At 47.3% G+C, this 14,995-nt stretch overlaps 1 protein-coding gene across 10 annotated transcripts in view; it reads right to left on the reverse strand.

Annotated features, from left to right (window-relative positions):
• Nucleotides 1-14,995, reverse strand: part of CSMD2 (CUB and Sushi multiple domains 2) — a 332,069-nt gene that overhangs the window by 43,335 nt on the left and 273,739 nt on the right. For all 10 annotated transcript variants that reach the window (XM_040534773.1, XM_040534777.1, XM_040534774.1 and 7 more), the window contains 8 exons: nucleotides 14,350-14,559; nucleotides 12,557-12,745; nucleotides 9,018-9,195; nucleotides 8,388-8,533; nucleotides 4,536-4,616; nucleotides 3,491-3,604; nucleotides 1,522-1,710; nucleotides 853-999 (listed from right to left, as the gene is read on the reverse strand). In XM_040534773.1, coding sequence (XP_040390707.1) covers nucleotides 853-999; nucleotides 1,522-1,710; nucleotides 3,491-3,604; nucleotides 4,536-4,616; nucleotides 8,388-8,533; nucleotides 9,018-9,195; nucleotides 12,557-12,745; nucleotides 14,350-14,559 — 1,254 coding nt within the window. The remainder of the gene's footprint in view (nucleotides 1-852; nucleotides 1,000-1,521; nucleotides 1,711-3,490; nucleotides 3,605-4,535; nucleotides 4,617-8,387; nucleotides 8,534-9,017; nucleotides 9,196-12,556; nucleotides 12,746-14,349; nucleotides 14,560-14,995) is intronic.

The following is a 14,995-nucleotide window of genomic DNA, read 5'->3' on the forward strand; positions in this document are numbered from 1 at the left end:
TGTGATAGATAAATACAAAGTCAAAGTGGAAACGAGTGTAGAGCTACTATCCAAGTTTCACTCAGCTCTAGAAATAAAGACTAATTTCTGATAATTAAATATTACTTAATTCATTTACTGAGCAAAGTCATTACTTATTTATGACATGCTGGCAAGTTCTCAACCCAGTTTTATAACTTTCATTAATTAAGGCTTGCTAAGTTCCAAAAAATAGTAATTCATTTTAAGGAATTCTCAGCAAGCATTCAGTATCTGGCAGTGGTTTTGTGCTGAACGAGCAACCAGGACTCCCTGGTCCTGTTCCTCTGAGAGCAGTGGCAGTAGGCCTGACCGGGACACGATGTGTTTTAAACAGTTTGCTGCAAATGCTGTAACGCAGTGACACGTCAGTCGTGTCTCAGGCACCAGGAAGCTCCTAACACAAGTTTTTATGTTTTGTGATGGTAACCTTCAAACATCTCAAAATGGCCTCATCATTCCAGAGACACAACGGTTTTTCAACACAGGAACGTTCGCTGTGAATTGCATGGGATGGTTTCATGCATCCAGGGCCAAGTTGTCTATGGTCATATATTCTGGTTCTGAATCGTAGCAGTGATGGAGAAAGTCCAGCCAGAGCTGTGAGGTTTTTTTTTGCTGGAAATAAAGCCGCTTTCCCAAGTCTCACCAGTCCCTGCTGAGGCCTCAGAACAGGGCCAGCATTTTGTGCCCTCCCAGGCACAAGGCACCTCCCTTGGCACCTTCTGCCACCACAGATGGCCTCTGCCCCTCTGCAGCAATTTCGTGGAGATCCTTAGCTGAAGAGATGACCACGTTTTTGGCAGTGGCACGTAGTCTCTGCTGGGTACTTACCGAAGTAGCGGATTTTGAAGCCTTTTCTGTTGTAGGCATGATCGGAGGACCAACGGAGATAGACTTTGTTCCCACTGCTGGTAACAGTCAGAGGAGCAGAGTAGTTCCCACTCAGTGACAAGAGCAGCGGACTCTGGCCAGAGGGACCTGTAAGGAAAGAGGAAGGGAATGAATAGAAGTCAGGGCTGACACACGGAAATTGTCACTCACACCCTCATGTGCTAGGATGTGTTTCTGCAAGAAGAAACAGGTGCTTTTTGGAATCGGAGTGTGAGGGCTTCCGCTTCACCATGAGTCCAGGAATGACAGCTCATGCTCAGTGCTTGTTTTGTGAACATGAGCCCCAAAGAATACACCTGGCTCCCGGAAAAGCAACAGCAAATAAAAACCTGTTGACTGCAGTAAGACCAGGCTTCTGCTCCAGGTACTATGCCTTTAGCTCCAGTAAACGCAGGAGCTTCAGCAGAGAAAAAATACTTTACAGACATCTGAAATTCAAATCATTGATATTTTCTTATTCAGAGAATCAATGAGCTTAGGAGGAGCTTTCTTTAAGTCCAGTGGAAGATTACAGGTGGTGGTGGGAAATTCTCCTCACAGTGCCCTGGAAACAGAGATTAACAACTAACACCTCTGCTGCCAAGCAAGTCAAACTAGCGAATCTCTTACCATCAAAGATTTCAAACTCGTCATATTGCTTCTCACTGAGGAAGTACTCGATGGTGAGGGAGATGTTATATCCAGGCTCTACCTTGACCACCCAAGAACAGGTCTGAAAGTGGGGGTAACTTCCCAGGAAGCTCTGGCTGAGGATCACACCGGTGGAGTCTGTCATAACCTCGTTCATCGGGCAAGGCACTGCAGGGAGCGTGAAGGAGAGACCACAGAAAACAAATCTTTGTTTCTTGTGAAGTAAGGAAGGGAACACAAGTTACTATGGCTGAGAAGGTCTATCTTCATGAGCCACGTCGAGATAGAGCACAGGTCCCACCCACATCCTTTCACTGAACACCAAGATCCTTGTGGTTTACAGAGTCCCCAGAGGCTCTGACTGAAGCATGCCCTGCAAATTTGAGCAATTATCAAATTTAAAGGAAGGGGCAAAAAGCAACTACACAAACAAAAGCCTTCAACTGTCTTTGCATCATTTCACGTCTTTCAAAATGAATGGCACTGCAACCAAATAACTATCCTCAAGTTACAAAACGCTCCCTTGGCAGCTCCTGGAAACTTTATTACCTGGGGCAGAGCAAGGCGTGGGACTAGAGGCTTATCCCAGGTCACCCATGGAGTTGTCAGCTAGGACATAACAACTCCAACTCCTTTCTCTAATCACTAAAGCCCATTCAGTGGAATTCTGGAAATATTCAATCCAGCTGAAAACCCAATATAAAAAGGCCAGCAACAATACCCCAGGAGAGGAGGCTAACACACAACGTGAGCAGAAAGCATAAAAAGAAAGGGATCTTTATTTATCCATAATTGTCTCTAAAACTCGGTGCAAACGCTGTACTTGTATTAACAGAAAATAGTCAGAACTATCCAGAAAGAAGGGAGTATTCTTTCCAAATCCTTAATCCCATCAGTGATTTGTTGACCTCTGTAAATTGGTGGCCAGATGTAATTTAAGCAGTCCCTTTACCCCCAGGCTAACAACCATCAGTAAATAATTGAATGACCTCTGTTTCTCTCCTTCAGTTCATGCTATTTCACAGAGAATAAAGCTACAGAAAAATATCCCATTATATGGTAAAAATGTTCAGATAGGAGGGAATGAAGTAGATGAAATAATCACGGTTGGAGCGAACAAAAGTACCAGCAGGAATCCAAAGGATAAATAAGGTAACATGGCAGCACAGAAACATCTCTGGGAGCCCTCCTGAGCAGCAGCAAGGTGTACAATGCAGTGTGTGCTCGGGGCATTCATTTTTCTCCCATGTAATACATTCTGTGGCTCTAATAGAGAAGCTGTTCCTCGCGGGATCACCTCGCTGGAGGAGCGCACTTAGCTGCAGCCCGCTCTTCCTTGCTTTGGCTGTTCGTGTGTCTCTGGCAAGCTGTCAGCGCAGAATCCTCCTCCCCCTCCCACGGTAAGGACGTTTGGGTGGCTGTTTAACGACTTCGCAGTGTGTCAGCCCTCTGCTCAGCAAGATTTCACTCAGTCATCCTTCAGCAAGTATGAGCTTAAAGCACCTCCTGATTTCATGCCTTGGGGCGTAATTTGGGAGCACCCAACAAGAGGCAGAGCCCCCCCACATGCAGAGAGCCTGCAAATCCCCCATGAGCTGTCAGAGAGAGGAAGTCTCCCTGTTATTTATCACGGAGCTGTTGCAGTAAGCCACCCAGTGAATTTCTCACTGCTATTTGCTCGTTGCTGAGCCTAGCCAAGGTGCACGGTCCTGTGCTGCAGGGCAGGTAGGGAGAGGAGCCTTTCCCTGCACAGGGGTGCCTCGCTATCCTCCTCACCAGGCCCTGCTAGGTGGTTTTATAATAGTGGGACCCCAGAGGTCTGAAGATGTGGTATGTGCAAGGAAACCTCCCCCAGCTGCCATCCAGCTTGCTGCCTCCCATAGCAAACCTCTGCATTTTGCAGCGGGGAAGAAAGCTGTGGCTGCCCTGCTGGGACCCCAGGTTTTACCTTCACAGGTGGGTGGGGGTCCTTCAAACTGAAGATGCGTGCCTAGCTTGCAGGTCAGGATTTCATTTCCAATCAACGTAAAGCCAGGCAGACATCTGTACCTCACGATGTCACCTGCAGACAGAAAACATCTTGACCGAGCAGAAGGATCAATTCATTAAGGCCTGAGGAGAGGGCAGTACGGCGAGCAGGGACCTCTTGACCCAGCCTCTGCCATCAAGGCCACCTCAAGGCTATGTGGCTCAGTCTATGTATGTTCCACTTTGGATTTCTGGATGTTTTTAGAGAAACTCACAGACGTGCAGGTCAGGCCATCCCACCCGCACACCCTGCCCACTCGGGTGCTGCCAGCTCCTCCTGCCACACTGCCCCCAGCCCCGCAGCTGCGCTTGCTATGCGCCGACACAGACTGGGCAGAAACAGAAGGCAGGGAAAGGCACGCTGTGGCCTTGTTTGTGATAAACCACTGTCACGTCGCTAAGACTGTTTTGATTTGTGCTAGCTATTCAGGTGAAGACTTTCCTTAGAGCTGGCAGTGAGAAAAGCTGCTTTTAAAAAATCACGGCTACTTCACTGGTTGCAGACGTAACGTGGATGTAACCGTGAAAAGCAGCAAAACACAAAAGACAGTCGATATGGGTGAAAGGGTCTCAGAAAAAGAGTAGTGGCCTCTAAACTTCTACACAAGGCATTGCTTGAAACACCTGAAATGCATGAAGGCCAAAAACTACTATTGTGGCAAAGATCTCTGAGCATTTCCAAGCAAGCTCTGGGCTTTCACAAAAGACAAACCACTTCTGCACTGACCAAGAGGAAAAGTCTAGGGACAACGAGGTCAATTTGACTCCGTGGGGAGTCAGCTACTGAACAGGGTCATGCACACCTCCCCACGCCACACAATTACATGGCTGAAGAGGTTGCCTGGAGCCCCAGATTTGGGGTGCCACCCCCTGGACATGACGTGTGTCTGTGTGTCTTCCCCCAGGTATTCCCAGTGGCTGGGGAGAGGCAGGGATGGAGGGCTAAGGGGACCACGAGAGGCTACCTATGTTAAACTCTTCATTCTCAGTGATGACTTCTGCGTTGGGAACGATGGTTGGAGGCTGACATCTGAAGAGCTGGTAGGCTGAAAGACAGCAAAGGCAGAGCAGTAAATGTTAAGCTGGGGACGACTGTCTCGGTGCCAAGCACACCAGACATCAGAGCAAATCCTCTCTCAACAAGCAGAAGGCATTGGCAAAAATGTAACCAGCCCTTTCCCCCTCCAAACCCTACAGAGATGGCTCCAGTTGTTTGTGCCCCAGAGCAGCTTTCTCTATTTTTTTTTTTTACATCTAATAAGAAACAGATTTTCATCATTCTGGGGATATACAGTGCCCAGACACTGATAGTCTCTCTCAATGAGCACTGAATGATGAGTGACGGGTGCTGCCATGAAGCAACGGCACTGTCTTTTGGGATACTAAGAGAGAAGATCTTTGTGACCCTCAGCGGAATTAGGTCAATCATAGAAGAGTGCTGGACTGCTCCAGCATCAAATAAATTGCAATAATTATTCAGAGAATTTCATCTTCACCACCTGTCCTTGAACACAGAATGAAATACCCAATAATTTATTTTTAACCTGGAATTATTCATTAATTTCTTCTGCAAATAATTCCAGGAGTGCAAATGTTTTCAGCTGCAAATTCTGTATGTAGCTCAAAGTTCACAAAGTGACCTGGGCATAAAGCAAAGCAGCTCAGACACTGCACTCTCACCCAGTTAGGTGTTTCTTCAGGAGTACCGTGGGGCTAAATGGGAACAAGGATTCTAGTCAAGGAGCAGAAAATTTCCTATGACTCACGCACCTGCCCAAATACATTGCAAATACCAAATTTTCCATCAAAAATTAAAGATGAGCAAACACTGAGCAAAACAAATGTACTGCTTACGAGTATATGGGCGCATAAGGCTTGAGAACTGTGCTGCTTATGAAAATAAACACACGAGAGCTGTGAGCATGGTTAAATTGAAAAAAATGGTACTGGGATCTAAATGAATATTAATGAAAGACATTTTCTGCTATTTGCTCAGCACTTCTCTGAATCTTTGCTCCCCCCGCACCTGACCCTGGACAAGCATAACTTCCTCTGAAATTTATATCAGCCCTTTAATTTAAGATACTGGAGCTCAAGCTGCCACTGAATATTAATTCTTACTAACTCCACTATGTTGAACTCTTCACACAACAGCAAAGCTGGCAGCAACCTTAATGAGGCTTATGATAATGCTTAAACACACATGTAAAGAAGTACACTCCCATCCTCTCACCCCAATTTCCCTGCCCCCTAAGGTGGGGAAGAAGAGTATTTCCCCAAAAGCTGCATGGAAAAGTGACATTTGGAGGGTGTGGGAAAGGGCCAGGGGGAATGTAGCTGTTTTTGGGTTACTGCAAGGGACGGGGGCACACAGGCTGCATCCCAAGTGTGCGAAGGGGAGGAAAAACCACACTGCTACAGTGAGCTGAACTCTAGCAGGGGGAGCAAAGAGAAGGGCCAGCTCTGTTGTCATCAGCTTCTCTGTGGTGCAAAAATTAGTTCTCTGAATATTAACTTTAGTTTAAAAAAAAAAAAAAGGTGGGGTGGGGGAGGCCCAGATTGGGCAATAGGCCAAAATTTTCAAAACTGCCTGAAGAGGAGGAGATAGGGCAGTGGGGGAGAACCCTTCTGTTCCACAGCAAAGAGCCATCCCAGGAGGGGACGCAGTGGTTGGCAATCTTTTAAACAGATGTTTGACAGCGGGGGAAAGGGGAACCAGTAATAAAAATTTAGATTAAATGCTATTTAAAAAGTGCTTGACAGCATCTATTGAAACAGAAAGATAACCCAGTATTTACAGCATTAATCTCCTCTCCTTAATGGACCATATTTCAATAAAGAGGTGTGATTAAGACGGCTTCAGCATATGGGTGATACAGCACCAGTGAAGCTCCTTTCAACAACACCTCCATTTGTTCTAACCAGGACAAAACAAGAGCCCTGTCCTTGAAACCACTCTGGGACCCCCTGAGTTACTGTGCCATAAAACCCCTTCCCATCGCAGTCACACATCACTTCGAGCTGGCACCTGAACTAACCCGTTTAATAATGGGTGCAACAGCATCATTTTTCAAGGGATGCTACTGAATCTTCAAGCTCTCTGAATCATTGCTTTGTTTCCCTTCCTCCACCCTAAGAAAACATTTCTTTGCAGGCATTTAAAAGGGCAGCAGTTCTCTGACAGGGTGCTGCTGATCTCCACCGCATGGGGAAGGACAATTTAAAGCTGAAAGAGGATGTCTATGGCCTAGATCTGCCCATATGCAGATGCAGAAATGAAAATATACACTGCTATGGATCCCAAGGAAATTCCATTTCCTGCAGTTACACCCCAAAGAGCAAAGCCAAGGATGTAACTGACCACGCTGCCCGATCCCTGCGAACCCTTCTCCCAGGTCTCCGGGGTACAAGGCACCACACACAGGACGAAAGCCGAGAGAAGAATCTCACTGCAACAATCGCCACCAGTTAAATCTGTGGGGTTAGGCTTTATCCTGAAGTCCCGTGCATAAAGGGACCAATAAACCCTTAAGTGCTGCTTTAGTAAAAGGCCAAGCAGTTGTTGGAGTGCCCATCTGGTTAACGGGCTGGAAACGAGTGCTGGCTGTGCTGATCCCTACCAGCACAACCTCCAGGCCTCCCCTGCCTGGCGTGCCCACGAATGGCTTCAGATCCCAGATCAACCAACAGCTAAAAAAGCCTCACTACGAAGGGCTATCAAGGCTAGAGAACAGCGACATATGCTGATGGGCTCTAACCACAGCAATGACAGTATCTAATTCATATTACAGAAGGAAGCATTCACTGAACTGCAGCAGTGTTTACGTACTGCTCATTCCTGAGCCAAACTGCCTAACCCATATTTTTTTGCATAACTGTTATATACGCACCATTGTCTAGTAATATAAATCTTACAGTGTTTTGCAGCAGCAAAGCAATTCCCTCCGAAGCCTAGCAAGCATTCTTTAAATTCAGCCTATCTGTATAATACTCGCCTTTTGGAACTGAGCATAAGCTAAAACATTCTGCACAGATTCATCGTGTAATTCATGTTAGACTTTGTTGAAGTTGCTGCAAGAAAATTACCAAAGCACAAGGAGGTCTCCATTTGCACTTTCCAAAATCCCAGTACTGCTGTAGCAACTTGTCAGCTAATCCAATTTAAAATTGGGCTCTCGTTTAGTGGTGGAAAGCAAATGCTCTCATTTTGATGTTATACCCAACATCTCCCTGGTGTGAGCTGCACTCACACCAAAGAATCCCCAAATAATTCATGGATTTACAAGAATCATTTTCCTCCCCAGAGAATTAAAGTCACTTCTCAGCTGGAACACAGTTGTCATTTAAAATGGGACAGCAGGATGATCTAATTGGTTTAGCATGGCATTGGAAAGACAATACCGTATCCAGCGAAAATTGCAGAGAAGACTTTTAAGTAAGCAAAGTGGAGCTATCCCATAATGGGATCTGCCACGGAGAGGACAGTATTTACAGCATCACCTTGAGAGAGGCACAGGATTGGCATGGCTGTTAGTTTGCAGGCACTTGATCTGTGCTTGAATTATCGCAACGTTACGGATGGATTTCCACGTCTGCCCAGACTGTGGGACCACTTGCCAGCACTTGACTGCCTAAGAGACTTTCAAACTCAAACCTGTGAAAACCGCACCCCATTGCAGAAGACTTCAGGTAAAAGCATATTTTTTCCATATACTCTCTTCCTTAGAACAAGACCTCCCCACAACAAACCACAACTGATCCATGCCCCTCCATATCCCACAGGCAGGTATAATGCACGCTCAGGAATCAATACAGACCATAGAAATAAATGGCAAAAATCCCTCCATTGGCTGCATCGCTGTGGAATTTCATCAGGACCTGGTTGGAAGAGCTTTGGGCTGACTTCTTAGCAGAGCTGCCAGTGAACACACCAAGCTGTGGGGCTGTTTGCTGTGGACCATCCCTAAAATCGTAGGTCAGAAACACAAGAAAAAGCATTATTATGCACCTTTCATCCTAGGCAACAACCAACCTCCCACGCTGCACTTTCTGTTCTTCCCTCCTCATCCTCCTTTTTCTACATCTGTATTACTTTCTGCCTCAGCAGCTCCCTGGAGAGCTGACCTGGGTCCCCAGCCCCTCTCCCCACTCCTTTATGACAAGGACGATCTCCTCTGGCAGCACAGTGCTGGCCCAGCAGACATCTCCAAACACAAACTTTATTTTTAACCTCAGAACTTGAAGAATTAGGGCCAGTTTTCAAAAGAAGTTTTGCTCTGTTTGCACAGCGGACACTGAGATATTTTGAAAGTCAGCTATTGATCTAGTGCTACAAGCTCAAGAATCCCCACACTGCAGCAAGGGATGCTCTGTGTATCTGCCATTTCTTGCAGAAATGGAGCCTTGGTAGCAGCCCTGGTCAGTCCTCACGCCTCTGCTGTACTCACCAAATCGTGATGAAATCATTGTAGGGCTCTGTTTGCAGCAGAGTGAAGTTGAGATGGATCCCATAGCCCACAGGCACTGTAAGGAGCCAAGTGCAGTCCTGGGAATTGGGGTACTGGTTGGGGAAGCCAGGAGAGTAAACCGTACCGTTCTGGGTGGTGATGTTGCCCCCGCAAGGCACTGCAGGTAATCAGACAAACACAAACCTAATGAACAAATACCCCAAAACAGTAACTCACAAAGATCTCCTCCTTCCCATTTTCCTTTCCCCCCGCCTTTTTTTTTTTTTCTTTTGGGAGGAGGGATAAAAAGATAGCTCTTCTGAATACAGGTGGATCCAGCCACAGAACCTCAGCCGACCTTGCCATGAATAATTCGTATCTGTCACAACTACATCTAACCTTTTCAACTTAGTTCCATTAGAATAAATTTGTTAAGTGCTCCTGAGCTGAAAGGAGACTGTCAGGGTGTTTCGTACAGATGTGATAGCCAGGTGCACAAACAAACTCCATCTTATACCCTAGTAAAAGTCTTTGGGCTCCACCAGCTGTTTGCACCCATGCATGGAAGATACAGCTCCTGACCAGATCCCACCAGTGGGCAAATCTATTCACTCGCTCATGCAGCATGGCCTGGACCAGAACCACGTAGCAGCTGGCTGCTCACAGATCGCATCTAAGCAGGGGGAAAATGACGATTTATTTGTAAAACAGAAGCATCCAATTCATTAATCAGGACGACAGTTCTGTTGCACTAGGTATCTTCCAGGTCTAAACAAACTTGCAAACTAAAGAGACATAACTAGGAACAGCCTGGGCAGTGAAAAAGAGAGACGTAAAGCTGACATCCCGCTGGCGGTAGTGCAGGAGGGCCACAGCAAGTCCCTGGGTGAAGAAATCCCACGAACAAGCACTGGCCTCTGGACCTCCCCGGCGCAGTTGTGTAGGTGAACGATAACGTCTGCAGCGCATTGCTGACAGCCTGCAACAACCAAAGGCATGTGCACAGGGGTAAGTGCAGTGCCATCTGCCTCAGCCAGCTCCATTTTAGAAGCCACACTGCTGTGTTAACCCAGTCCTTGGCTTAGGTTAATGCATTCTTCCTCCCAGTACAACTTATAATTTGGGCTCAGTGTTACAGTAATATACAGCACCACACGCTCCTTTTCATACAGGAGTAGCCCCACAGACTTCCACCACCCTGGACACGACTCGATGTGCCAGATGTGAAGTTAGAGCCAGGCTCCAAATATTTACTGCCTAGTTCTGCTCTGCCTACTCATGTGGTCTGTCAAGCTGAGAAAAGCATGCGTATTTATATAAATCCACACGCTCATTTTCCTAAACAAACACCCAAGGAACCTTGGGGGCCGAGTTGCTTTCCACCCTGCACAGCAGGCAGCCTGCTGATCACTGGAAAAACTCCCTGGGGTGCTGCTGGAAACCTCAGCCTGTGTGCATTTATTTTAGAATTACAACTTCTCTTTTAATTGAAAGGGCTTTCAGCTGTGACCTGTGTGGGGAAGGTGAGATGGTTAGCCTAAGGCAGCGAGTCATTGCTGCTTGCTGCTATGCAAAAATGGACCGCCCAGCTTGGCTGCACCTCTGGAAGCAGCCAGAAAGTTCTGCATTGACTTCAACAGCACTTAACAGCCCAGCGGATGGGCACACAGAGAAAAAAAGCAAATGGCCCAAAGTGTGCCTAACCCCTCACCCCTTTGTTCTGTCAGGAGTGCTGCAGAACAAGGAAGCTACTTAAACACAGTAGTAAAAAATAAGGACTGGATGGTTGTAGCTGGCAGAGCTGATGGCAGAGGTAAATAAGGGCATAATAATCCTGCTACCGCCCACCCGCAAGCCCTACCAGCAGCACGCCAGGTACTCAGCCAGCAGGCTGAGCACCGAACAATTTCTCAACTCATGCACATCTCTGTTGCGTTGCTGCAGCCACTGAAGAGCAGCTGAGAATCCGGTTCTTTATGCTTTGCGTTGTCTGGAGTTCAAGGACTTAGGACTTGAAAGCAGCACGGTATCAGCCCTCCCCCTCTTTCCCCAGCACACAGTTCTTGCAGACCAAGTGCTGTAGGGAGGCCGGGATAAAGGTCAGTGCTCCTGGGAAGTGCAGTGGAAATCTTCAATAAGCAACCTTGAATTTCTTAAGGGTTCACATGAAACCTTTCTAAAGTAAACCACACAACACTCAGCCCACTGGTCCAAAGGATAAAAAGACTGAAACAACCCTTTTGGGGTTTGAAAAGAGAATCTGGACATTGGAGCTTCGATGCCTACAACATCGATTGGCTCCCTTTGGACAGCAGGGTCCTCCCAGCACACCCGGTCTTCAGGAAACAGTGTGCTCAAGACTACTGAAAACTGTTGGGTTGTTTTCCAAATATCATCACCACACTAAGGAGACAAGACAGGGGCACAGTCTTCCCACACTAGGAGTCCCCAAAGCTGCACGGGTCTTTTACCAGGGACCCAGCGTGGCAGCGAGTGCTAAGGGCGCTGCAGCCCAGCAGGAGAGGCTGTGCCCACAGACAGCAGGGCTGATCAAAGCCTCTCCTCTACCTGATTATTCAGGCACGCTGGCTCATCATAAAAATGTTGACTTTGATAGTTGTTTGAGTTGGCAAAAGGCAAGAACCTTAGTGAGGACAATAAAACACTGTTCTAACCATGCTCAATGTCAGCAGGAAACTGTGGGCTGGTTAACGAGGGGAAGTAAAAGGTAGAAAGAAAAACAGAAAGAGTCATTTCTACAAGCCGTACAAGCTATGCACAAGAACGGAGGAGCTCTCTGGGAAACATCTGTGAGGAGCTCACCACAGGACCTGCCGTACAATTTCCATGTTCCCCAAAGAAGTCTGCACATGTGGGAATGTGAAAACCAATGAAGCCTTGAATTTTTGTCTGGTCCTGAACTCCTAAGCAAACTTTGGCAACTTATTTGACTTTCCTGATTCAGTGTTTCTATCTCCAGAAAGACAATATTGACCTCTTGCATGAGGAAACTGCATCAGCTAGAGAATTAGGGCCTGCAAGGCTCTCTAGACCTCTAGTAAGCTCTGTGCATCAGCTGATCAAAAATACTAAACTAATGGAAATGGAACACTTGAAGAAATAAAGACAACAACAAATATTACTGCAATGACCCTGGGCTGCTTCCTTCTGGAAGCACAGCTCCCAGATACCAGCAGCAAGGCTGACAGCTGCAGACAGTCTTCGCCCATAACATGAGATTCAAACACACCACCTCAAAAGATGCACCTTGGTTTTGAACTGTTCAAAATGTTCACTTTGACTAGGCTGAAATATGTTGAGCATCAACTTACTGAGAACATGCTTCAACAACCCAGGGGTCGAAGCTTTATTCAAAGTGCTCGTTCCCAGCGTGTCTCCAACGATGTTTTTGTTTCCAGAGAAATTTTCAGCCCAGTCACAGAACAACGATTCAAAAGGAGGCCAAAACAAAATGCTGAGGCCTTTTCTTTCCCCAGAATGCCAGCCGAGGTGCTCTCAGGGTGAACCCAAAGCCATACCTTCACACCTGGGCAATGGGTGATCCCAGTTCCTGTTGGTGCCGTGCTGACATGTCAGGACAGGGTGCCCGATCAGCTGGTACCCAGGCAGACACTCAAAAGAGATGGACTGGCCAACGTTGTAACCAGCTCCTCTTACAACGCCGTTGGCAAAAGGTTCAGGGTCAGGGCATTCCTGCAGCTCGTAGGCTGAAAAAAAATAATAAAGTGGAATGTTTCATACTTATATTTTCTCATAAAAGCGTGAACAGTACACTCATCATGCTGCTTGGCTACTTCCCCCTTGTACAATGACTTAATTGAAGGAGATAAAACTTTAATGAACCATATACGCATCTGCATGGAGGATGAGGGACAATCCTGCTGCTGCCTCGTGCTAGCCTCGGACGTGAGTCTTGGGGCCCACCCTGGTCCTCCGGGGTCTCGGAGTCTGCATGCACAGGGTTACCCTGCACTTCACTTCTAATTGGGAAATCTGCCTTGTTTTTCAACAAAATGTGGACGATCCCGATGATGAATGCGAGTCAAACTGTTAGCATGTTCCACCTGGCATTACAAATTACTGGTCAGCCTTGCTGGAGCTCATTTGCATAGCAATTTCCATGAGATTACCCAGAGTGCCTCACCGAGCACATTCCTTCCAAAATTGTGCAGCAGCGCATGAATTATATGGTGCATGAACAGGACAGCCAAGGCAAAATTAATGTTTTCAATTAAGTATGAGTAGCGGCTTTTATTGCTATTTCTGGGGAGTCAGCCCTTTGTCAGTCCTTGGCTACAGCACATGGCTGGAGACACCCGCTCCATCTTCCCCACTCCTCAGCTCTCTCTCCCAGACAGAAGCTGGATCGTTTGGCTCCCCGCTGCTGCAGAGCAAAGCCTGCCCTGCTTATCTTCAGTATGGAGCACCCCATCTGCCCTTGGTATCCTTTGCCCATATTCCCAGGTGGACAAAGAGGACCGAAGGATTTTGCAGAGAGCCCGTTCAAGGTAGGGCTGTGGATCAAGCAGGATCACGTCCTCTTTCAGCAGGGGAAAGATCCAAAGGCAACCCCAATCCGGCACCTTCAAAGAGCAGCAAATCCAGTAAGAGGGGCACTTGCAGGGCCTTGCTCTGCTGGCTGCAGAGACTGCGGCAGCTGCAGCTTGGAGGACATCATGTTAAAACTGGGGAGCTGTCTGAGGACACATGCTGGGCAAGAACTTAAGCCCATCTCCATTTCCCCATCGTTTCCAAAAACTGTACTGAGCGCATCTTTTGATTTTAGTCATTTATTTCTCTACTTTCACTGCAGGTTTCCATGCCAGAGCCACTGTTCTATTATTTAGCTATTTACTCATTTGCTCATTTCCCTCCAGCAGCCTGCCTCAGCACAAAGTTAGGCTGCAGCTGAGGATGGGAAGGATGCGTTTGGGTGTGCCCAAACCGGACTTCAGCTGAGACTGAAAAGCAGCTGCAAAATTCCAGAGCAAACTCAGCTGCTGAGGACTCCTCTCGTTGCACATGACAGTCGACAGAGCCAAGATCTAAGTGAATCTAGCTGGAATTAATTCAAAGGCATTTCACTGTCACAAAGCACTCTAGGAACATTTGTTATTTGCCGTAGGCATAAGTCAGGGCGAATAGATCCCAGTTACAAGGATTAAGCATGGTCTTCTTGTAACACCTTTCCACTCATTTGGATTAAGTCCTTGTGGAATGAATTCAACAGAATACCCTCTCTCCCCCGCCCTCAGCATTAGCACCTGGGGACAGGATTGTCCCAGCGCTGCACGTTCACTGGCCTCCCTACCTTGGTATTCCAGCTTGAAGCCTGGCTTGTTCTGCGAGTGGTCGCTGTGGAAATACACAGTGGTTTCATGAGACGTGGACAGGAGGGAGCCTGGGATTTCGGTGCCACTGAACCGCCCTATGACGTTACTGGTGTCGTATGGCCCATTGCGGATTTCAACAAAGTCGTGGTTTGGCTCGGTGGAGAAGTTTAGGAACTGGATGTGAGCACCTGGGGAGGAAGAATGAACAGTTCACCTCTAAAGCTATCCACAAGCCTTAACACATCAGCACTGCTCACCCAGTGATGCCCAATACAGCCTAGTCAATCAGAAGGAGTGCATTTACTGTGTCAAAGGTAGAGGGTGCCTTGTCCTGCTAGTTTCAGACAAGATCAGGCTATTAATGCTGTGGATTCAGGCTGCTGGAGATCCCGTGCTCTCCTCTCCCTCTGCCTGACACCAGAGAAATTATGCAGGCAAACACAGAGCTACACGGATCCCCTTCTTGCCATGCTGCATCCAGCCAGCACAGCTGGCAGGCGGCTGAGCTGGGGTTTCCTTTCCTCAGCAGCACACAGCAGCCATGCAGCTACACCTGGAGGAGGAAAGTTAATTCAAGAAGTCCAGAGTCAGCATTTCTTCCAGGCATGCAATACTTCCAGCCCC

This window comes from Cygnus olor, chromosome 23 (assembly GCF_009769625.2).
Source record: "Cygnus olor isolate bCygOlo1 chromosome 23, bCygOlo1.pri.v2, whole genome shotgun sequence".
Classification (NCBI taxonomy): domain Eukaryota; kingdom Metazoa; phylum Chordata; class Aves; order Anseriformes; family Anatidae; genus Cygnus; species Cygnus olor.